Below are 24,969 nucleotides of genomic sequence, written 5' to 3' on the forward strand. Positions count from 1 at the left end.
CAGATACTCAGTACACATGCTGAGTAGCCGAGAGGGAATACTGAGAGGACTAAAGTTATCTTGAATGGCACAAAGTAGTTCACGTGGGGTCTACAGTTCTTTTAGGAACCCTACCAATTTCTTCCACCTCTTTAGCTGGCAAGGTATAGACAATGTGGGAAATACAAATAGCCAGTGATAAAAAAAACAACACAAATAAAACCATCTCGGTACCTATGGGTATTATCCTTAGCAGGTGAGGATAGCCTGGAAATTATCATAGTGCGTAGACACTGGCAGCAGACGCAAAAGGAGAACAGCTGAAATGCAAGTCTGACGACTGTGAACTTTGAGGATGCCAGAGGATAAAGGTTTGAACTGGAACACGGATGCCTACTTACCCCATGGCCTGAACAGACTTTACCCTTGGAATCAAGTGGGCAGCTACTCATATTTAGGGCCTGAATCAGTAGGCACTTCCGATCTAAACACATCATGGATGGACCACATGGCGTTCCATCTTCTACATAGCCCACATCTGTATCATCATCTAAAATCACATGAGCACCACTAAAAAGGAGAAAGATATTCATGCAACCATTAGCACCATAGTTAGAAACAGAAAGCCAGCATGAAAGAGGCTTGCTCTTCATGAAATTAAACAGGCTGTCAGTGGACATAGATGGCTCCTAGCATTTCTCCACCTCTCCCTGCCTTTCCCCCTTTCCCACCTCCCTTCAATAAAAGAACATGAGGACAGGAAATACATTTCATTGCCATTATTGCACTGCATGTCATTGGGGAAAAAATGTCATCGGCACAAAGTATATACTAAATCTTCACTTGCTGTCAAGACCAGCATGAAGACTAAGGGTGAGTTGCCTAAGAACAAAAGAAGCCAGCTTTTACATAATATACTAGTTTAGAATATATAATTTAATTAGGCTGTCGTATCTAAAGATGTGTGAAAACTTACACCTTCAAAGAATGTGCGTCTAAGTAATTAGATTACAAATTTATTCCAGGAAGGATCTTATTGTCTAGGACCTGGTTAGAATTGTTTTCAGAGCAGTTCAAAGGAAACAAAAACCGGCAATCATTCGAGCAAGAGAACAGTTTTCAATTTGCTCACCCAACCACTTTACTAAATCTTCTTCAAAAGTTGTTTTTTTTTTTTTGGATGTTTCCAAATCTTACATTCACTCACGGAAGATGAAGGTTAGCTACTCTAAGGACACTACGGATAAAAGTCTGCAGACACTAAAAGCGGTTCTGTAGGGGAATCCCAGACGTGTTTGGGGCCACAACAGTACCATGTGCACGTGATTTAAAAAATAAGCCTCATACTTCCTGTGCCCTGTACTCACAGATAATTGGATATCAAATGTATGCCTACAACTATAAATAACATCTTAATAAATATGCTCTATATGTTGAGTATTAAACCATCTTCTAAAGCAGAAATATGCTGCGTGAAGTATAAAGTCTATTTTTTATGATAAAAAATAAAACACACATAGTGTTCAAATACTGAGCTATTACAATGCTCAAAGCTTTAACCATAGGTCAAAATGGACACTGTAAGTCTACTCAACAGTTATAATTACAAAGAAGACCCTACTACTAATAAGTGGTCCCATTTTTGAGCAAATGTAATTTGCAAATCAATATACAACCTTGTTTTTTAACTCTAAACATGAAAGGTGATCATAAAATTAAAGTCAACAGTCCTCTTGTGAGAAACAGAAAAAATTCATTTGATTTTTCTGAATTTGTAATTCTCGTGATTCATTAGATTTTCAAACATTTAATATATTACCTGCAGTCAATCACTCGGCCTTGATGGTAGAAGGAAGTTGGGATGATCTCACCCTGAAGTTGACCAATGCGTGGAGCTCGAGTAAGATTGGTACAGAGTAAAAATCCACAGAACACATCACTGAGCATGTCAAATAAAAACAAAAACAGAACAGGATAGGATGAATCAAGCTCAAAATAATCAAAACTACTCAGTCCACATCTATTCAAAAATTGAAAATATTTTCTTTCCTTCTAAATAAAGACGTGTTCAAATACTGCTGGTTGGCTACGACCCACGCCTTCCTTGCTCACAGGAAGTTTTGTTTGGGTAGCGACATGCCCAACCTCAAGAGATGGATCATGACCGGTGTCTGAGCTAGTCTGGCACCCCCATCCCCTACGGCCACTTTCCCTCTGTCCTGCCCTAATAGGGCTAAAAGTGGCCCCTGGGTGTGGTGACTGGAGGAAGTTGCTGGGGAGAATGTTGCTTTCTGGATAAGAGGTCAGAGCCCAACAGGGAGAAGACCTTTTGTTCCTACTCTCACACTGCCTGTCTTTGAATGTGCAGCCTTTGTATCCAACCTTGCCATCGTGAGTTCACAAGCAGAAGGACAGACACTCCAACATGCTACGGGGTCAAAATCATCTGGGTCCTTAGAGACACTGTTAAATGACACACACACACCCCCCGCCCCCGCCCCTGCCCCCGCCCCCATGAGAGCAGCTACCTCCAGCTTATTTGTTAAGTAAACAATGAACTCTCCCCTAAAAAAGGGCGGGGAATTGAAATGACACATCAAAGGAAATCCATGTCCAATAAATGTACTACAAATGTACTACAAAAATGTACTAAATCCCATCTGCAATCAGGGAAATGCAAATTCAAACCAAAATAACATGGCAGTTTATGCCACCGGAAAGGATAAAAGTAAAACGTCTTTTAATACCAAGTGTTGGTCAGTATGTGATTCCACAAAAGTCTCATGTGCGTACTACTGACGGTTGGGTTTACTAGTACAGCCATTTTAGAAAGCTGTGACATCATCTGGGTGGCACTGAAAAGACACATACCCTCCAACCTAGCCATTTTTCTTTTGGGTATCGGCCTTAGAAAAACATGTACAAGTGTGCGCTAAGTTACACGTATAAGAATACCCACAGCAGTATGGTTCCTAACAGCCAAAACATGGAAACTACCTAAATTAACACAGAGCGGAGAAATACATCATGGGATGGGAATATGAATATGAATGAAAATAAAACAAATGAACAATACGTATGAACAACAACACACACCACGGAAGATGCTTAAAATGCTGACCTTAAGAGGCAAAATAGAAAATAATGCATGAAGTATGATTCCTTTTATACCAAAACCTTAGGCAAAATATATTGTTTAGGGATGAAAACTTAGGCAGCCAAACTGTAAAAGCCAAGAAAGTAATTGCCATAAAAGGATGGCAGTACCTGCAGGAGAGAGACAAGGGCACCTTGCAGGGAAGGATACGTTTTCTGCAAGGCTGCAAGTACTATTCCTTGATCCAGGTAGGAATGACATGGAGATTCATGTAATAATCATTTGGCAAACTAAATATTTGTGCGTTATTCACTTTTCTGCTTACATGCTATATATCCCGATTTTTAAACATTTCAGAAAACAGGCATTAATTTTCTTTACCCCCTTGGGGGTTGGATGTTCTATTACTAGATATTCAAAAGCTATCTTTTACAATGATCCAATCCAATGCCTCCCAAACTTTTTGAAGTGACACGGACACAGAGAAATGATAGGTTTGTCCAGGACATTAAGCTAATGAAATCCAGGTGTCCAACCACATACACTTTTACTACTTTAGGCCCCCCTCCCTCCTACTGTCTGTCACCTTCGAAAGAGAAGCAATATTTTGGAATGTCTGTGCCTCACCTGTGAGACATTAGTTGAGAAGTTACGTTCTATTATTTTGGTTTAATTTTAAAGAAATTTTGGTCAAAGATCTGTTGTCTCCTAAGGCCTCATCCACCATCAAAGACTACATGGAATAGCAAAGTTTCATAAAGTACAACAGAGAGATCATTAACTAGAAAAATAAAACTCCTTGCTTTGCTTCAGAACTGGGAGTATCCTTATGGATACGGAAGAATAATGAAGGAAATTTGGCCCATAACTTAATGGTCCCATAGATCATGTCACTGAGTTAACTTTAATAAACTATACGATCACAATTTTCACTTTCCGAAACTAATCCAGGGAAAACTATTACCAGTGTCCTCTAAACATATGTCATTTCCTGAGTAAAGATGCCTCCAATATGCACTAACTAGAGGCTTTTTAGAAGTGGGGGGGGGGAATCTGATATAGACGTTAGATGCTTAATTAAATCAAATGGTATTGCACTCATGGAATGATCCAAAATATGTACCACTTCACTTCGAGTTGTCCCCGAAATATAGACAATCCACATATTGTGCTTGTAGAACTTTGTGTATACTAGTACATTCATAGGCCATACCTTCCAGCAAAAGTAGCAAATTAAGACCCAATATTATGTCTTAACACTTGGCAAAGTGTCTTTTCAGACAAGCATCAGGTAAAAGACAACATGGGAGAAATGTTTTACAGAAATGTTGTGAGTCTGTGCCACGGCAACTGCTTAGTCCATAGCCATTTGCTTCTAGATAGACTAATGTGTTCTTAAAGTACATACTCTTAACATTTTCAATCGTTGCCTGTTTATTAAAAATCAGTAACACTTATTTTGTGCCCACGTCACATTTGAGCCAGGCCTTCCAAGTCACTCATTGTGCCCCTGAAGCTGACCACTCACTGTTTGCTGCACTGGATCCATCGGTCTCCATCCTTCCCACAGTTTCCCTTCTCTGTGCCTTCTGTGTTCAGCTTTTCGTAACAGAACTTGTCAGACCCTGAAGCCTCTTTTGGAGATGAGCAAGAGAAGAGAATTTGTGTTAGTCATCTTTGTTATTCACAACCAGCAGTGTGCAGGTAAATGCTTCACAACTGGTTGTCCACAAAAAGAAAAAAAAAAATCCTGACTCATAGCATTTGCCAATTTCCATGCCAATTTCCATGGTGTAAATACCACTGTGCAAATTTCCACGGTCTAATTAACACATGGCTAATTTTCAACCGTCAATGTGATGGCAACAGGCTTCTGAAATTCCTGAAAATTTAACACTTGGCTCTTGCAAGCTACTACAAGACAGTGCTAACACATCCCTGTTTTTAACTTGAAAAACAAACTGATTCCCAAATTCTTGTTTGGTGGGTTTCAGGGAGGGAGGTAGAAATGGCCATCAGCAGGCATTAGGGAAAGTGGCATACAGAAAACTAATAAAGAATCTTAGGCCTGGGGTGCCTGGGTGGCTCAGCTGGTTAAGCATCTGACTTTGGCTCAGGTCATGATCTCACGTGTTGTGGGTTTGAACCCTGCATTGGGCTCCGTGCTGACAGCTCAGAGCCTGGAGCCTGCTTCGGATCCTGTGTCTCCATTGCTCTCTGCCCCTCCCCCACTCAAACTATGTCTCTCTCTTTCTCAAAAATAAATAAACATTAAAAAAATTTTAAAAAAAAGAACCTTAGGTCTGTTTTATATTAATATTAAAATATATTATAAAGTCTTAGGCAGTTAAGATTTTGTATCGACACTTGGGTTTTGATGTATAAACCTTTTAAAAGACAAATATGCCTCTATCATCTTTCCTCTGTCAAAACTGAAGCACTGAAAGTAAACCTTTCAGTTAAATGATATTTGCCAAACACTGAAATCACTCCTGCAGGGGCTCTATTGTCCCTTCATGTGCTTTCTTTCCTTTGGGGGTGACCCAGCCTCCACCACAAGACAGACCCTTTTCTCTCTGTTGTGGTCTGGCCCCCAAAGGCTGAAGTTGAAGTTCGCTGGAAAGGCACTGTAAATGTCAGGAAGAGAAGGGGTGCATTAACACTTAGGGAATGTACTGAGAGTCACGACTATGTTCCCAATTTCTATGTGTCTGCCCCTCAGGAAGGACCTGCACTTCTTCCCTTCCAAGTGAGATAACAGAATTACAGAATTTTAAAAAGTCTGGTACTTTTCTGGGGTAAAAGAACAGAAGGCTAACTTGAGGGGTAAAAGTTAAACCCAAGGTACACAGTGAATCACGCAAGTGTCTCGACAATGAATGTGACCATCCCACCGAACCCAATCTTTGCAAGTGGATGTGACATCCCTTCTCTGACAGCCAGATCACTGAGTGACACGACTTGGTTCTGATAACAAGTCCTCAGCTTGAACAGTTGTTTTCTGTGGTTTTGTGATCACACTCACAGTCCTCTTTACTCTCATCCTTTCCTAGAGTATTTTTGAAAACGTCACTCCGGAAGCATCTAAGAGGCTCAGTTGGTTAAACGTCCTACTCTTTATTTTGGCTCAGGTCATAATCTCATGGTTTCTGAGATCAAGTCCTGCATCTAGCTCTGCAGGGATAGCATGGAATCTGCTTGGAATTGTCTCTCTATCTCTCTCTCTCTGTCCCTCATCTGCTCATGCTCTCTCTCTCTCAATAAATAAATAATCATTTAAAAATAAAATAAAATAAAACAAAACAAAACAAAAGAAAACACCAAGCTGTACATGTCTTTCAGCAAGACTGGCAGTGCAGGATAGTATGTAGAGAAACCTGTGTGCAGCCACCAAGCAGGAAAACATGACTTACTCGTCCCCCAGATGTGCTGACACTGGTTGTCTCGGGTCTTGCACTCCCCGTTGTAGCAGCGGCCCTGAGGATAGCGACACACATTAGCAGGCCCACACAGTCGGTTCCGTTTCCCCCAGACTTGTACTGCAAGATCTCCTTTTGTTGTTTTAGATAAGTTGATTTTTTTTTCACTCGATACCCCAATATTTTCAGTGAAAATAAAAATCACAAACATCTTAAGGGAAGTACAACAGACAGTTAAATTCTAAAACCCAGAACAGACCTCAGGGTACAGCTCTTGAAGTCAAAACTTAATCATCTACAATTTTACATTTTATGGAAAACAAAAGTTGGTACGCTTCTTGGGTGATTCCATAATGACCTTTAGCTTCTTTTGGGTGTGAATGTTACATTACAACATGGCTTTCAGGAAAGAAAAAAATCCTAATTATAACAGATTACAGCACATTGTAACAGTCAGACTTTCCCATAATAAGCTAGCATTATTGAAAGAGGGTCACAACTCAATAAATTAAATTCGTAATTCCTTAGTCGTTACATTTTTTCCCTTGCCCTCAATCAGACAATTTGTCACCAGGGTTAAATATAATACTATATTTAGTATTTGATATGCTATGAAGCAATGCTGAATTAGAAGACCATTGTAATAATTTATTGTTCTTTGAATTGCAATTTCCCTTCAAAGTTACATTTACCAAAAAGAAAAAAAGAACTCACAAACTAATCCTTTTAAAATTACATTTAAAGTTTATCGCCCAGCATACCTGATTCTGATTGCATGCATATCCGTCTTGCTTATGAAGATTTGGTGGGCACTGAAAAATATAATGTGTTTAGTTAATGTTCAACATAAATACCTTCAGATTCTGTGTACAATATACAAAAATGCAAAACAAAAACCAACCATGGTGAATATATAATCGGGAATGTTTAGAAAAACATGAGTAATCGTAAGTAGGTTATCCAAACTAATTCTTGGTAAAATTATTCTTGGTAATTATTCTCGGTAAAATTCTTCGTATTACTGGTAAAAATAACAATTAAATTAATCCAGGCAATGGGTATTTTATACCATTACATTCACTTGCCTACAGTTAAAAGTAGAAGGAATTGAAGCAGACAACCAAGGGAATGAATCACCTTGATATGTAGGAGTGGACACATTGGGGAACTAATTCACAAGACCTTTCTCAGCCCTGTGAAATGTCAGATCTGCATTCGACACCCCTGATGCTCACCCATAGGCCACATCACTGAGAAAGAAGAAATACTCTTTCAACTCAAAGTCAGTGTTGCATCCCCGAACATCTCCAACCTCTCAAACTACAGGCCTGTCACTAGAACAATCGTGGCGGGATGGTTCTTTCTTTCCCTGGGTCTATTTATCAAACCATTGTTTAAAAAGTACACTTCGGGGCGCCTGGGTGGCGCAGTCGGTTAAGCGTCCGACTTCAGCCAGGTCACGATCTCGCGGTCTGTGAGTTCGAGCCCCGCGTCAGGTTCTGGGCTGATGGCTCAGAGCCTGGAGCCTGTTTCTGATTCTGTGTCTCCTTCTCTCTCTGCCCCTCCCCCGTTCATGCTCTGTCTCTCTCTGTCCCAAAAATAAATAAACGTTGAAAAAAAAAAATTTTAAAAAGTACACTTCACTTTCCTAAAAAGTTACCCTGAATAATTTAAAAATTTTACTATCTATGCATTTTATTTGCCACATTTGAGAGACCTGAAGACAGTTCAAGCCAAAGGCTCTGGTACCGTGTTCGAAGCAAATGTGAAAAGAAAAAAAGCAATATGCATACAGGTAAAACAAGGGAATAAGAAACACAACAACAGGCACTGGGTCCTCCCCCAGTCTTCACCTTGTCAGTAAATGTCAGTTCCACTCTTCCAACGGGTCAGGCTCCAAACCTTGAAGTCGTCTTCTGTTTCTCTCTTTCTCTCACACCCTCCCTCCAGTCTGTCAACAAATCTCCCTACCTCTACCTTCAAACTATAATCACGATCTGACCACTTCTCTCCACCTCCACTGCTAACACTCGGCCCAATCTGCCATCATCCCTCACCTGAAGTGCGACACAGCCTCCGACTGGCTGCCCTGTTCCCACCCTACTCTGCCGTGACTGATGTGACTGCAAATCTGCCAGGCACGCATCCCCCCCATGGCCTCCGCCCTGCTCTTCCTTCACACTTCCCCCCAGACTTCTGCGTGGTTTGCTCTCAAAAACTATGACCCCTCCCATGTTGGCATTCTCCGCTCCCCATTTCCTGGTTTTTCCTTCTCCTTAGGATTTATCACCTTATGCTCATATATGTTACTTGTTTGTCTGTTGTCCCCCTCCCAGTGTGAGCTCCAGGCAGGCGGGGATTTTATGTTTGGTTCCCTGCTGCCTCCCAAGCACCTAGAACGAAGCCAGGCTCGATTATTATTGAGTAGGTGCTCAATTAGTATTGGCTAATGGAATAAATAAATGAATGACTTACGCAGATACAATTAAGTTACTCTGTTCTCCACATATCAAGCTGTTTATCAAGTTCAGTACAGAAAGGCAATAGAACCAATTTAGAATTTACAATTGCCAAGAAGCACTAGCTTACTGAGGAACACTGTTAGATAAAATGCTTTGGTTTTTCCCCTTTCTAAAGAAAAACTGGCTTTCATATAAGCTTTCATTCACCACAGCTTTATGATCAATCTGATGGTGACTATTCAAAGGACATAATTATCAGCACTAAAACCTAGCATACTGGGCCCGTGGCACAAAAACAGAGATCTGGCCACAAAAAGTGGCCTCTTTCATCCATCCAAATCCACTCAAAACACAATCATTATCTTATTAATCAACTAACATTAATTATTCACTTGCTCTGAGCCAAATACAATCACACTGAACAAAAATGCAAAAGAAACGTGGCTACTCAAATAGGTATACCAGGGTCTAAAATTACTTTATCACATTTGACTTTTGTGAGGTCGCAATTAAAAAGAAATGTGTAGAATTCTTACCAATTAAAAGAAAAAAAGCCCTTATTATAAACTGTCACAGCTACATACAAGATTTCTAGTCAATTTATTTTCAGTTTAGGCTAATAAAAGTGAGTTGCTTATTACTGAAATGTTTAACGTGGGAAATTACAGAATGTCTTACTTCTCTGGAGACACTTAAAACAAAAGAACCATTCATCTGTATACTTTGTTCTGCTGTGAGCAGAGCTCTGGATTCCATCTCTAAATGACATTCTAGCCCCCAGTTTCATGCTGTGCAGGAAGGTTCACACGAGGCAGGCTTCAGCAGTGCAATAGCATTTAAATGTGCTTATTTTAAATCGTGTTATGCCACCCATTTAGATGCCATGTTTCATAGTGCTAACAAGAAACATTTCCCACATCTTTCAAAAATACCTTTATTATATCATCCGGTATTGTTTGCCAAGGATTTCTCTCAGTTGCACAAGTATTGTTTATTCTGTGATAAACCGTGAATTTAAAAACCAGCCCAAACGGATAAGCAAATGCTAACATCAAAAGTAAGCAAAATTTGAGATACAAGACAAAGTCATGATGTTGCCAATGACATTGATTCTCCGAGATGCAGAGATGCTCAGAGATCCCATTTTCCTAATCATAATTAGTACCAATTAAATTCAAAGTTCACTCCCTGTTAGAAAGCAGAGTTCTGACGGATCTTAGCTTCCTCTATCCCAATTATCTATTTCAGGCACATTCTGGTCATATAAGGAAATGATTGCTAAAAGAACATGCTATTCCAATATGCCACTGAGATATTAATTGAATAGTATAGTATAATAGTATAATTTTCACCTTATATACATGAGGCAAAAAGAATATTTTAAAAATTTAGGCTACAGAATATTAAGTAGAACATAGAGCCCTCATTAAAAAAGCCTTACTTCCAGTAAATTCTATGGCAATTCAGGAATTAAAGCCTGAAATGAAAAAAGCTGTACTTTGAAAAGAGCTGAACACACAGAACCAAAACCATATATGATGGGTATAAAAATAGTAGTATTCTACAAAACTAAAAATACAACCCAGTGAAACAGTGTATCGGGATTGTCACCAAACATAAAACTTGGCACGAAACACAGAACCCACAGTTCTTACGCTCTTTCACTATATCATAGGAAAATTGCAAGGAAACCTATTTACATATCTAAAGAGAAGAAACAGAGAAGCACAAAGTCAATACAAAATAGCTTGAAGATATTTCACTGTATCACATCCTTAAAAGGGTCCCTCTGAATGGACTCTCAGATAATATACATTGAGAATCTTCAAAAAGGCTAGTTAAAAACCTTTGCCTCCTCCTCCTCTTTATCCCTCTCCCCCCCCACCAAGGGAACTCAGTGTAATTCTAGCTACTCTGTTCCAATACTTGCTTCCCTCCCCCCACTCCCCCACCTGCTCCAGGCAAGTAGACTGCCTGACTGATTGACAAAGCGAGGAAGAACTACCGGGCAGTTTGGCTCAGTTCTGCCTTCTTCTTTTGCCTCCTCACACAAAGTATACTCTCCCCACTGTTCCACTGAGACATACAAGGCAAGGACCCACCTTTGCAGGGAGAAGTCGCTCCAGACCCACCTCTGTCAACAACCTGTTGCTACAGCCTGAATATGGGATCTAGAAAGAGGCTCATTGAGCTCTCAATGCAATAGAAAAAAGGGTATTTTGACCTCCAACTGTACTCTACTTATTGGGAGCCTCTTGGAAACCACAGTACCTGGCAATAGATAACTCTACGCCTGGGCAATTTATCCTACGGAGCAAACCCTTAGGAACAAGAAACACTCTTAAAGATGCACAAAGATGTTCACCGTCATATTAATTATAATAATGAAAAACTGCCAACAGCCCAAATATCCACCACTGGATAACAAGTCACAAGTCAAATGATAAATCCACATGACAGACTCTCATGTAATGGTAAAAAGGACATTTATAAAAACTGTGTAATAGCACAGGAAAATGTTTTTGAAGTCATGTCAGAGCAAAGATAAATGTAGAATGAAACCCAAAATTCTTATTACTCCCTTACTGCCCTGATTGCTGACGTCCTCTCGATTTTTTCCCACTACTCTCCAGTAATCCCTGCCTTCATTCCATTTCTTGAGGAAGATAAGCTTCCTTACTCGCTGTTTTCTGACTAGATCCATCTTATTTGTGTTTCTACTTAAATGCCAACTCCTCCAGGAAGATGCACCTGACCACCCCACCTAACGCTACCCACCCCACATCTCATATCATCTTATTTTACACTGAGCACTTCCCACCATAGATGTTTCTGTTCACTTATCTCTCCACCCAGCAAAACGTAAGTCCCGTGAGGACAAGGACTTGTCTGTCTGGTTCCCTACCGCATCCCAACGTTTACAGAAGTGCTTGACATACACAGCAGGTGCTCGACAAATGTTCGTTGGAATGAAAAATAATGCCTTAAAGTAACATAATATAAACTTTTAAAACATAAAAATTGTATACAGAAGGAATGCTGGTAGGCAACGTCAATTATAATGGTATAATAATTTTTAACGTGAAGAAGTCCACACGAAAGCATATGGGCCATGGTGCCAGACAATGTAAGTGGGAGAGAGACAGAACTGAGAGAGGGGGACCCCTGCTTGTGATCCCCCTCCAATCAGAGCAGTGCTACTCGTTCTCTGCCTTCTACAGTGGGCATTCCACCCATTTTTTTCTTTTCTTTTTTTTTTAATTTTTTTTCAACGTTTATTTATTATTGAGAGACAGAGACAGAGCATGAGCATGGGAGGGGCAGAGAGAGGAGGAGACACAGAATCTGAAGCGGGCTCCAGGCTCTGAGCTGTCAGCACAGAGCCTGACGTGGGGCTCGAACTCACGGACCGCGAGATCATAACCTGAGCCGAAGTCGGACGCTTAACCGACTGAGCCACCCAGGCGCCCCCCAACCCATTTTTTTCTTACAAGAAAGGGCTTTGTGGTTTAAAGATGTCTGGAAACAGTACATTAATTCTTCATGAATGTGAACATACTATTTTAGATGTTGGGACAGAAAGAAAGATTAATTCATTGGATAGAAACCACATAAAGGGAACTAATCATGAAGGGGAAATTTGGAAGAAAAAAGAGATTTAGGCCCAAGAAACACAACATATGTTCCTAAAATCAAGGCATGGTGGAGATCTAGTCATTACTAGAAAACAAAGTAAAACAAAACAAAAAACAAAGAAACTAAATCATATTCACACACGTAGTCCAAACTGAAAGCTTTCCAATGTGTAAGATACCTGCAAGTAAAATGTATTGTTCAAAAACTCAGCTTGTCATACCTGGCCGGAGTCTCCAGTACAATATTCAGTAATATCACACCCATTCACAGCATCCCGACATTCATACCCTCGTGGCTGAAACTGCAAATAAAAATTCAGTATTAGGAGCTAGTGTTAAATTACTATTTCAAATAGTATTGTTTTATTCACCAACGATCATAACCATCACCAAACTCGTTTTATGAAATAGCAAGGCAGTTGCAGAATAGAGACAAGGTCCAGGTACCACTCTCTGTAGTAAATATGAATTATTAACCCAAGGCATTCAATTTTAGATTTCAAAACCCACAGTCTCAAGAGTATTACTTTTGGAAAACAAAGTGACGGCAATTATGTGAAGAAGATACAGTTGTGTGGTTGAGGACAAAAGAGCAAATCACTAAAATACAAACATTTAAGATCTCTGTGAATATTGATATCCACACTCAGTCTACACTGATTATACCTATGAGCTTGGATGTTAATCTTGCTGTAGCTAAATGTACACAATCAAATTTCAGTGAATTCCTATGAACTCCTTTCAGTGACACCAATCACATTGAGGGGGTGGGTAAAAGATGAAGGGAAGAGACCACCAATGTCAAGCAATTTGTAATCTGGTGGGGAACATAAGACAATCAAGCTAGAATGTCCTAAAATGCCATCATACATTGGTAGTGAATAAAATTATAAAATCATGTAACTTTATGGTTCTAAGTAATATTAGAGGTTTGGTAAATGAGAAAAAGGAATGTTTAAAAAGTGACTTTTCAAAAGCTCACTGGAGGTCCTAAGATGGAAGTTAACTGTGTCCACATACACATAAGCTGCATATATACACATATGAACATTCCTTATCTAGCTTTCTTGACTTTATAAGGGATTTCAAAAACCAAACATAAAAATGTAAGCACTAGGTTTTATGTTCATTGTCCAAAATAAATTAGGGTAAGTTTTAAAGAAAAAGGTTAAGTCCTATTATTATTATTATTATAGGAACTATTATTAAAAAGGCCACAGGAATTGTCCCTTTTCTATTCAACCATTTAATGTGGCTTTCATCCGCATTCAGGGCAACTCTCAATGTTTATTTGGAAGGAGTATATGTATATTTTCTTAAGGAGGTATTGAAGGGTAGGATAGTTGACAGTGAATCATAGTAAAGGTAGATGTTTTGACCCCCAGGTTTTAGGTAGATTTATTGACTGTACAAAACTGTGAGGCACATATCAATCAACAGATTTGTAGCAAGTTCTAAAAATAATGTATGTACACACTGAGATATTTAGCTAATATGTCCATGAAAAGGAAGACAAAATTGTCAGGTAACTCACAAGACATGAGGTATTGTTACAGCAGGGCCCGTCGCTGCAGTGAGCCCCATTGGAGAGAGAGCATTTCTTACAGCAAAATCCATAGCATTCCTAGAGGAAACACTACACGTGAGTAAGCGAGGAAGCTTACGGGCTGGTCATTCAACCCTGTCTCCACCTGTGTACTCCACGTGGGGAGACTTATACAACAGCAAGCAAATACTTTAGGAAGTAATCACTTTAAACAATGATAAGAGTCCTTCCTGCCTTATTTTTCATCAAAGGGTGATCTTCCGTGAAAAGGCTTGTCTACCAACAAGTAAGCTCATCTCTTAGCAGGCACCTCACCGTTGGTTAGCTCTAATACATTCTTAAGACTCTATCTAGTTATTTTTTTAAGATTTTTTTTTTAAGTAATCTCTACACCGAACATGGGGCTAACGTTCACTACCCTGAGATCAAGGGTCGCCTGCCCCACCGACTGAGGCAGCCAGGTGCCCCCAGACTCTATCTAGTTTTATAAAGACAAAAATAACACACACCATGCTTCATGATTTGGTAAAATTTGAGTGGGATGAATATGAGCTATGGATTTTTAAGAGGAAGGAGATTTGATTAGAAGAACCCATTTGGGTTTTTTTGTTTTGTTTTTCTTTTTGTTTTTGTTTTCAAACGGGGCCATAAGGACATGATTAATTCTAACCTGTCTGAGCTGGGATTAAGCATTAATAGATGAGAAAGACCACTGAGAAGGCCAGTATAGGCTTCTCACTAATGCTATTCTTGTTTGCTCTGGGTAAGAACTGTGCTGAAGACAGAAAAGATCTCTTATACCTACCACATGTAAACCACAGTCACATTCTTCTCCAGCCTCCACATATCCATTTCCACATTCTGTGGGCTCAAATAGCTGAAAGAGATTAGGAAGAGAAAGGAAACACGTTTTAATTTATCACAGAAAGTCAACACACCAATTGGGCCGTATAATCAGCTATCATGTGATATTCTTCTGTGATTTGTTGTGATGGCACCTATAAATGATGTCTGTGTGGGAAACACTGTTCACTTATTAACAACACTTCTAAAAAACATATTCCAAATGGAGTAATATTTCTTGGAGGATTCTCTGGAGATGGGCCCCAGAGATGATCTCTACCATGAGAATTACTTGTTAATGGAAATAAGCTGTCAAAAAGAATAGATCACTTATCATATTTGCTAATGGAGCTAAAATGCATTGCTAAGGCTCACAGATATCTAATTTCGTGACTTATCTCAAGTCGGCTGAGAAAACATAAAATTGTCAAAAAGATAAAAATGTTTCAGCCACAGCCAAATGTGATATACACAATCAAGGAAATTCAAATAAGCTTAGAAAAAGTGCTGCCCATAATTCTCATTGAAAAGAAATCTGTACTGTCCAAAGCATATTACATAAATGTGCAGACATATGCATGGCTCTATAGAAATTCCTCAATCATTTCTGGAGCTACGGAAGAGTCAAATTTCTAGAATGACTCACACTGCTAGTGCTATGAACTTGCTTGCCAGATAAACTGTATTGCAACCAATGATAGAGGCAGTTGATTATTTACAAGAAACATTTCTATTTTCCTTCAGCTGGGGCCAGATCTCCCTGGGCACGTCCATCACACTTGGATGGAGACTGGAACAGCACATCCCAATCCAAATGCTCAAAGCCATGAGCATGAGAGGGCAAAAGAGACTCCTTCGCCAGTAGCAGTACCCGCCCCCAAAGAAGGGCTGCCTTCCACTGAGTCCACCTGACAAAGACCCAATTCTCCTTCCACTTGCAGGAAGGGAAAACTCTTATCAGAAACAAGAAAGGTTTCCAGGGTACTTGGGTGGAGTCAGACTCCCCTATGGGAAAGTCCACTGAGTGAAATCAGGAGTCCTAATCTCCATGGGATTTTATCAGGAGGCAGGAGAAAATGGAAATGGAAAGCTCAGATTGGAACATGGCTAGCACTTTCTATCAGGCCCCGCATGGAATCAACTACTAGACTTCATTCTTGGACCCTGCTTCCATCCTGTGACAGGCCACTATCACAAACTGAGTGGAAAACATGGCCAGTGGGAAGAGTCCCATAGCACAGAAAACAGACACACAGATAATGCGAAAATAACATGGAAACCACGCATGCATACATGCACTCATTAAAAGCACTTAGAAAAAAAGAGTCAGTTCCTTCATACATACATATAAATAGTTCTACTGGAATCCATGGGGGCTTGAAAAAAAAATCCTTCTAGGGCACCTAAGTGCCCTAGAAAAACTGACTCAGAAAAAAAGAGTCAGTTCCTTCATGCATACATATAAACAGTTCTACTGGAATCCATGGGGGCTTAAAAAAAATCCTTCTAGGACACCTGAGTGGCTCAGTTGGTTAAGCATTTATTCTTGGCTTTGGCTCAGGTCATGATCTCACAGTTCATGAGATGGAGCCGCACACGTAGAGTTCCACGCTGATGGCACAGTGCCTGCTTGGCATTCTCTCATGAGTGCGCCCCCTCTCTCAAAATATAAATAAATAAGTAACTCATAAATAAATAAATGAATGAATAAATAAATAATTCCGCCATGTAGCTTAAAAAAATTAATCTGTATTTACTAATTTTTAATTTTTTTATGTTTACTTTTGAGAGATGAGAGAGAGACAGAGACAGAGCATGAGCAGGGGAGGGGCAGAGAGACAGGGAGACACAGAATCTGAAGCAGGCTCCAGGCTCTGAGCTGTCGGCACAGAGCCCGACGCAGGGTTCAAACTAATGAACCGTGAGATCACGACCTGAGCCAAAGTCAGATGCTCAACCGACTGAGCCACCCAGGTGCCCCTGTATTTACTAATTTTTAAAATTGAAGATGTATAGTTATTTTTATTTAGTTTCCAAGTTATTGGAATAATTTTCTTCCTACTCACAGGCAATTTCAGAAACCTAGTGGTGGATCCTTTAACACACTCTAGAAACTTTAGAACTCAGTGTTGTTCCCTCAAGCATGCTACTTATAATTAGCTGGCGAGACACAAGGCAGGTAAAATTAGTCACATACATTGCAATTCATAAAGCCAGCAGCTCACATTAATTCATTAATACTCATTTCCCCCATTTTAAACACTTTGAAATTTTCAGATTTCCTGTACTGAGATCAATGCCATGAAAGGCAGGCAGCCGAATTTCATGATGCAAGGTCACTTTAAAATTCCTGTTTCTTTTTTTGCAGCCTTACTGAGACTTCATATAGGTGTCAGACATCAAACTACTATCCTCTGACTACAGGAGTATCACTTACTTATGAGGATAGTAGTAAATTAGTCTGTCAGCTATCCACATGAGCCACTGATTTTTATTTTTTTAAGGCTAACATGATTTCACTGCTCTCTCAATTCATAGAGCATTAAATCTTTTTGTATAGCAAATGGGTTATATTTGGCTTATGAAGTAGTATTGTCAAAAGCAATATGAAATGTGCAATGTTAGAATTTCTATACCATCTGCGAATTAGCAGCAATCCTATCTCTTTGCTTGTTGAAAAATTCATTTCCAAAAATGCTACTATAGGTCCATAATCTCTTATCCAAAAGCTTTGTAGCCAGTGAGTTTGAAAGTCTGGCTTTGCTAGATTTTAGAAAAGTATGATGCAATTACCATGTTCTATACAAAAGCCCTGAGGGGCCTCATGCATACCCTAAAATCAAAAACATTTCTATTTCTGCAGTAAGACTTATGGATATTTACACTATGGGAGATAATAAAGGTTTTCAGTCCACGACAAGTTTTACTGCCTTGACACGTTCTATGAAAACTCATAAAAAACACTTCCAATTTTCTGAGCTTTTTGAATTAAGGAATTATGGATAAGGATTGTGACACTATGTATATGAATTTGATGAAGTGCCATTTGACAACATGGACCTTCCCACACAGAGGGACTACATAATAAATACTAAATACACATATGTATTTATGAGATCCATAAATACCTCGAGCCATTTTTTGGCTGGCTCATATTAGTAATGCTTCCTGTCTAGGAGAATAGACCACTCAAAAAAAAAAAAAAGCCCTAGAGAGAATGCCAAAGGAAAATAGAATTTTTGTCAGAGAAACCGGGTTAAAGCAATATATCTTTCTTTGTTGGTTTTTTTTTGTTTTTATTTTTTTAACGCTTATTTATTTTTGAGAGAGAGACAGAGAGTGAGCAGGGGAGGGGCAGAGAGAGAGGGAGCCACAGAATCCGAAGTAGGCTCCAGGCTCAGAGCTGTCAGCACAGAACCCGATGCGGGGCTCGAACCCACGAACCGTGACATCATGACGTGAGCCTCAATCGGACGCTTAACCGACTGAGCCAGTCAGGCATCCCTAAAGCAATATGTCTTAATCTAATCCACAATCTCTTAGCAGCAGGATGAAAAACCCTAATATGAAAATTTCGAAAATATTTTAATTGAAGGATGTTTGTTTGGAGGGGAGGGTGGGAGGGGTATAGCCAGCATTGAAAAATCAGAGATTCAGAGCAGGGAAACTATGGTTTTATCATTCATTTAAACAGGACTAGTTCTTCAAGATGATAATGGCTTCTATAAATATTAATCTGATTGACAGAAAGAAAACCTGTTTTCCAAGACAAGTATCTGATGTTTGGCAGTATTCCACTGTAAAAAGATAAGTCTTTCTGCATCTAGTTTTATTAAGCTACTCTTCAACATTTCACAAGCAGTAAAACGCAAGAATGGCTTTTAAGTCTTTTCCCACAAATAAGAGATTTGCGAGTAGATCTGAGGTATATATGATTTCAAAGGCTGTTGCTTTCCTAAGTGTTATGCACATTAAATGAACTTCTTAGAAGCAAAAACAAAATTGGACAAATGATTACACTTTCTGAGTTACTAACCTTTGTCGGCCTGTTGAAAAGACAGGCTCCTCCCCCTCTCTGTAAAAAGTCTCTATATTCCAAAATGCTGCACTTTGAGAACTTCCGGGAGTGGGACACCCTGAGAAAATAAAGAATCAATTATGTAAATAATTTACCAAAAGCAGTCATCAAAGAAGAAAATTAAAACCCTTGAACTAGAACAAAATGTTCACTCTGGATCTAGATGCTTCCACACAAATGTTGACAAGGCATTTATGTTCCAATTGCCAAATAAGTATGTGTGGTAGAGTTTACAAAAATAGAAATTCAAAGAAAACCACAGATTGGGAGGCAGGTTACAACCTCCTCAGCAGCCAAGCTCTTCTGTGCCTTGGCTTAGAAGAGGTTTAGAAAGCTCATCACAAAACTTCTCCACCTAGGCTGTATTTTTAAATGTGGTCGTTTTTATTTGCTCTATCTCAGTAAAGGCAAGCACTTTTTTGCCTCTGTCCCAAATAAAAGACACAAGGGAACCTGCCAGATTCTACCTTGGAGGAAGGAATTGTGACAGTTAATTTATTAAAGATTATATAATGCAGGCTTCAGGAACACAATTGAGGCAAACAAGGAAACCCTAAAGAGAAGTATTATACTATACACACACACACACACACACACACACACACACACACACACATGGATATCTGTATATATGTTTTTGGCACATAGGGTAAGCTCCTTCTGAATTAGAATTAGGTAATAAATAACTCCTTATGCTCAACTTCAAAAACTATTTGGTGATATTAATGACTCAGCAGGAATATAAGCCTGTGTGATGAAATTAATCAAATTACTCTCTCTAGGTCAGTGCATAGGGAAATATTATACATATGGTCATGGTTAAATGGAATCATACACGCTGATTCCTCGGGCATATTTGTCACAGTACTTGATTTGAGAGTGACAGGCCGCTTATTCCGAGATGTAATCCAATAGTTTTTTTGTAACCTGGTGCATGAGGGTAGTATATGGAAGTAGGAAAAACCTACCATTGTTGACAGGGGTCTCTTAAAGAGGCTTGGCATTTCCTCTAAAAGTCTGATAAGACTGCATTTTCAAATCAGGAAACAAATTGGCATACATACACATATTTAAATACACACACACACACACACACACACACACACAAAGTAGTTTTTTTATATTCTAAGGGTGGTCAGTCCAAAAATTCATTTAGAAATTGGGAGTTCAGAAGGCAGAAGGCAGCTCCCTTTAGAAGCAATATTATCAATAGTGTTACCTTCCTAGAGTAGTCCTTGAAAATGCTGTTTAACCCATAATGTTACTAAATTGTGGTGCAACAGTAAGGGGAGCATGAAGGCTAACGGTTTCACGTTTAAACTACATTTCTAGAAACCTATGTCCTAAAGCAGCAGGCGGAATGTTGATTCTCTCTGCAAACCCTCACACTCACACTCGTCTTTTCCCCATGAGCAGGACTCCCGGGGAAGAGTAAGGAAGGGACTCTGCATGAGTAGGTCAGGGCCTCTGGCCACTGGGGCTCCTCGGGATGGGGGTAGGACCAGAAATGGGTGATGTGTTGAGCAGATATCTGGCATGGGCAGAAGGAACAAGAGAGACAAAACGGGTGAGAAAACCTCTTCCAGCTAGAAGGGGTGGGCTCTAGCTTAGATGGCCATGGGCCAGTGGCTCCCGTGGGTGCAGGGGCTGGGGCAATGTTTCCAGGCTTTGGTTCACAGCTGCAACGCAGCAGTTCACAGCTGCAATGGCAACTAGAAAGGGGTGCTAGTTCCCAAAGTGTCCTCACAAGAAGAGATAGGTGAGAAAATGTTCAAATTTCTATCAATAGGAGATACCTAATTTAGACACAATAAAGCTACCTTAAGAACCAAAAAAGCTTTACTGATTATATAAGCAATATAGTGTAATTTTTACTATGGCAAACATGTCTATTGGAGAGTTCCATAAAATATAAATTGATAAATAAATTGATTTTCATTGACTGCTTCAGGCAGACAACCAGCTTTTATTCTAAGTGCACTAAAAAATTAATGCCTCTGCTAAACTTAGAAGCATTTAATAATGTGCTTCCTTTAAAGGTCAATAAAGAAATAGCAGTTATTACTATATTTTATTATCAACAAATTTAAGCAAAAAATTAAAATATAAGGCAAATTAATCCTTCCATTTTTAAAATATAAGATAATTAATTATTGAATTTATACTGAGTATTGAACCTAAGAGACCAGTACTTGGGAGACTGTGTATCTAATCATAAACAGCAATTTCAGTGAAAGGCATATTTCAAATGCATATATAATGAAATTTTACCCTGTTTCTTCCATGATGCAGCCACCCCAAGACTCTGTGCAGTCACATTCTAGTCCGATGAAATAATAAGCAAGAAAAAAAAAAGGGAGAAACAACAAAAGTCACATCTTTACTTTGCACTGCAGCTCTTGAGATAATTCTCATCACCAATTTCATGTCCTAAAGATACAGAACGTGAGGTCTCTCCAAACAAAACCTATTTCTTTTAAAACAATACTTCTTTATCCTTTCCAGAAGTATAGGTTGCTCCCTAAGACAACAGCTGCTAAGGAATAAAACTATGCCTTTCTTTGTGTTTGTAACTCAGAGAACTCAATGTTTAGGGAAAAGTAGCCTGGTCTGGAAATGAAAAGCCTGAGTTCTGGTCCAAACTCCACCTGATGAGGAAAACGGGGAATAACCTCTCTGCCTATCTCCCAGAGTGGATCGCGGGCTCATGCAAGATGAGCGCCTGTATGTGCTCTGTGAGCTGGAAGGCTCGCTTGCACAGATACAACGAGTCATCACTGAAGCTCCGCCAACAGAGAACACGGAGGTTCCAGGAGAGAATTCCATTTGCTTGAGTCAAGGTGAGGTTGGGCCGGAACTTGAAGAACACTATGCTAAAAGGTTTAGGAAAAGAGAGCATTCTAAAATAAAAGTGTAAATAGTCATTTAAATTAAACATTAGTCATAAACTCAACATGGATGTCAGACACTGCCATACTGATACAGTAATGGGCTGTTCTTTTATTTTTCCTATTCTTTTTTCTATCATAAACACAGATGTTTTTACAGAAAGACTCCAGATGGGATTTTTTCAAAAATCGAAGTTCAGAACTAATGAACTATCTACCTAAACAAATAATTCATAAAGGAATAAAACATGTTAGGAAGGAACTACTCCAGGCATCAGTAATGAACCCCTACTTCTCACCGCAGAGCCTCACCCAACTCTGTAACAGGTCTCTGCTGACCCCAGCGCTGGCCTCTTCACAGCCCCAGCCTTCTCAAACAAGGCCATATACCTGGCCCTACTCTTTCAGATTTTAAAGCCATCTATCCCGCTAATGGAACCCCAAATACCTCCTTTGATGTGTACTGTGTGTTTCCTTGGGAAAGCAAATACTCTGAGCAAGATATTAATAAATGAAAGTTTACGGATATTTGCGAAGTGCCACCAGACTTAATACACCCACAAAGTGATGACTTAATACGTCCAAAAAGGAAATTGAGAAGCCCGTGGATATGTATTTTGTTTCAAGTTCCCATAGCATGTGCATTAATGACAATTATTTGAGAGTCGTCAGAAAAGTATAAAATTGGGGCGCCTGGGTGGCTTAGTTGGTTAAGCATCTGACTTCAGCTCAGGTCATGATCTCACGGCCCATGGGTTGGAGCCCTGAATCGGGCTCTGTGCTGACAGCTCAGAGCCTGGACCCTGCTTCGGATTCTGTGTCTCCCTCTCTCTCTGCCCCTGCTTGTGCTCTAGCTCTCTCTCTCTCTCTCTCAGAAGTAAACAAACATTAAAAAATAATTTTTTTTTAAAGTATAAAATGTAGAATAATGTGAACGTAGATTGTTGTCCTTTTCTTCTTTGGGGAAGTGAGGTGGGCAAGGAGACCTTTACTTTAAGCGTCTGATAGTTTCACAGAGGGGAGCAGACTTCCACTTAAGAGAATAATTTGAGTGAATACCTCGGTCCTTTTATCCACAAGGTTGCATTATTATTTTTGTGAGCCTTAGGCACTTTGGCCTCGTGCCACCAAAGTGTATTAGAAATTGTATTTTGCTACTTTGTTGGTTTAAAGACTAATATAATCCAGGTTGGATTTCATTCTGATTTTTAAAGAAATTCAAATTTTTCATGGACTCCTAAAACCATTGTGGGCCTTGGATATTTGGCTATCAGAAGCTCAGTCCGGTCTTTCCATCTTCCTCTCTTCTGATTAGTGAGAAGAGTGACACCAGCCATCACTGGCTGCACTTTCCCACTGGATGGGATCTGGGGCCCTGTGTGGACTCCCTCCTGGCACTGCCTACCCACTAGAGTGTTAACATCTACCACCCATTCCCAGGCTTAAAGGGCCCTAGGGCAGAGCTGCCTGGAGGGGAGGCTTCTTCTTGAACTCTTCTGATGGGACCATGTGAGTGAGTTCAGTTGGAGGTAGGTAGGTGGGGAATTCTAATTAGAGTTGGCGCTGCTTTCTTATAGTAGATCTAAGCTATTCCTTGATCCAAATGTACTATTATTAACTCCCTGATGGAGTCTCACTGGCATCCAGTTTCTTTCTATACTCCGCTGCTTAGAACCCAGAGAGTGAGTACTCATCGACCTCACCCCCAACATTCTGCAGTGTGAGAAAGACCTGATCCCACTCTGAGAAAGTGAGTATGATTTTATGAATTTTAAAGGAGAGATATCTACAACCCAAACGGATTAAAAATTACCTTAAGTCACTCATTTGATCATCTTTTTTAAGAGGAAGGAAGTAGACTACAATTAAACTATAATGACTTAGGAATGAACAATATTTATTTATTGACCGGACATGCATTATATAGACAGAATGGCACATGAAAGTGAGTAAGAAGGTCAATGTACATACTTGGCTTTCTGCTAGAAGGTTCCCATTGGATTCCAAGGTTTTGAGCCAGGCTCTGCGATAATACTTGTGCCACTGCCATTGGAAGACCATACTGTTTTTCAGAGTTGAAAGTGTGTGGGAAACATTTGAGAGAGTGCACAAAGCTAGTTATTATTTCTTAATCATCACCACATATCATCTCAGTTCCCTAAGCAGAGCCTCACAGCATCGAAAGACGGCATACGTTCCTCAGCACCTCTTCCTTGCAACTGGGCCCAAGAAGCAGAACGCCTCTCTTCCTATGTGGCATCTCTCAGAACTTGATGCTCTCACATGGAAACATAAGATACAACTCGTAAAAGGCTGTGCCCCAATCCAACTCATTCCAAACCAAGAATAAATTCAACTTACTAGAAATATGTCGAGAGAGAGGCCTTGACAGAATGATGGCTCAGAGAGGCCTCAGAGAGGCCTCTACTGAATGATGGCTACTGGCTACAACTTGTTATAATATATCCTGGCATTTATCAGGGTTTAGCTATAGTTGGTTCAGCCTTTTTGAGTGCTGTCGCCAACTGTTGTAAGAATTTCCTTTATATAAATGAAGGTACCGGAATCCAAACAATGAGATGAAGGAAACATTTGTTTCAATGAATTCTATAGATAGACAGGTAGAAGGCATAAAAATGAAAATTTTACATAGGGAGAAACCAAAGATACTGATTAAATATAATCACACATTCTTTGATTTAAATGAATTAAAACCTAACATCCACAGGAGAGCATTATAGCTTAAAGTTATCAGGAAAGGAGTAATAAGTTTATAAAAACTTATCCATAGAGTTGAAAAAAATATCTGGATCAATCTTTGGCATGCGTTTGCCTGATAAATATGAAATACTATCATTATGAAATGAAGCAATACCTCTTTTTTAACACCAAAGACCACTTTGGGTTCTATTTACTAATATAAATCACTTATACCTTATTCCCGGTGTCACTGTCATTTTAAACAAGCCCAAGAGGGATGTAAACTAGGCCACAGGGAAGAAAGAGATCAGATGCAAAGATA

General features: G+C 39.6%; 1 protein-coding gene across 1 annotated transcript in view; it reads right to left on the reverse strand.

Moving 5' to 3' along the window:
* Window positions 1-24,969, reverse strand: part of ADAM23 (ADAM metallopeptidase domain 23) — a 171,463-nt gene that overhangs the window by 21,821 nt on the left and 124,673 nt on the right. Inside the window, exons 13-23 of the mRNA XM_047085609.1 lie at window positions 23,919-24,009; window positions 21,331-21,379; window positions 19,018-19,117; window positions 14,944-15,015; window positions 14,127-14,216; window positions 12,814-12,894; window positions 7,257-7,307; window positions 6,490-6,553; window positions 4,605-4,710; window positions 1,799-1,918; window positions 381-549 (exon numbers count right to left, since the gene is read on the reverse strand). Of these exons, the coding sequence (XP_046941565.1) occupies window positions 381-549; window positions 1,799-1,918; window positions 4,605-4,710; window positions 6,490-6,553; window positions 7,257-7,307; window positions 12,814-12,894; window positions 14,127-14,216; window positions 14,944-15,015; window positions 19,018-19,117; window positions 21,331-21,379; window positions 23,919-24,009 (993 nt within the window). The remainder of the gene's footprint in view (window positions 1-380; window positions 550-1,798; window positions 1,919-4,604; window positions 4,711-6,489; window positions 6,554-7,256; window positions 7,308-12,813; window positions 12,895-14,126; window positions 14,217-14,943; window positions 15,016-19,017; window positions 19,118-21,330; window positions 21,380-23,918; window positions 24,010-24,969) is intronic.

The sequence above is a fragment of the Lynx rufus genome, unplaced genomic scaffold (assembly GCF_022079265.1).
Source record: "Lynx rufus isolate CCGP_SWC_20201006 ecotype Redwood Valley unplaced genomic scaffold, mLynRuf1.p SCAF_2, whole genome shotgun sequence".
In the NCBI taxonomy this organism is placed as follows: Eukaryota; Metazoa; Chordata; class Mammalia; order Carnivora; family Felidae; genus Lynx; species Lynx rufus.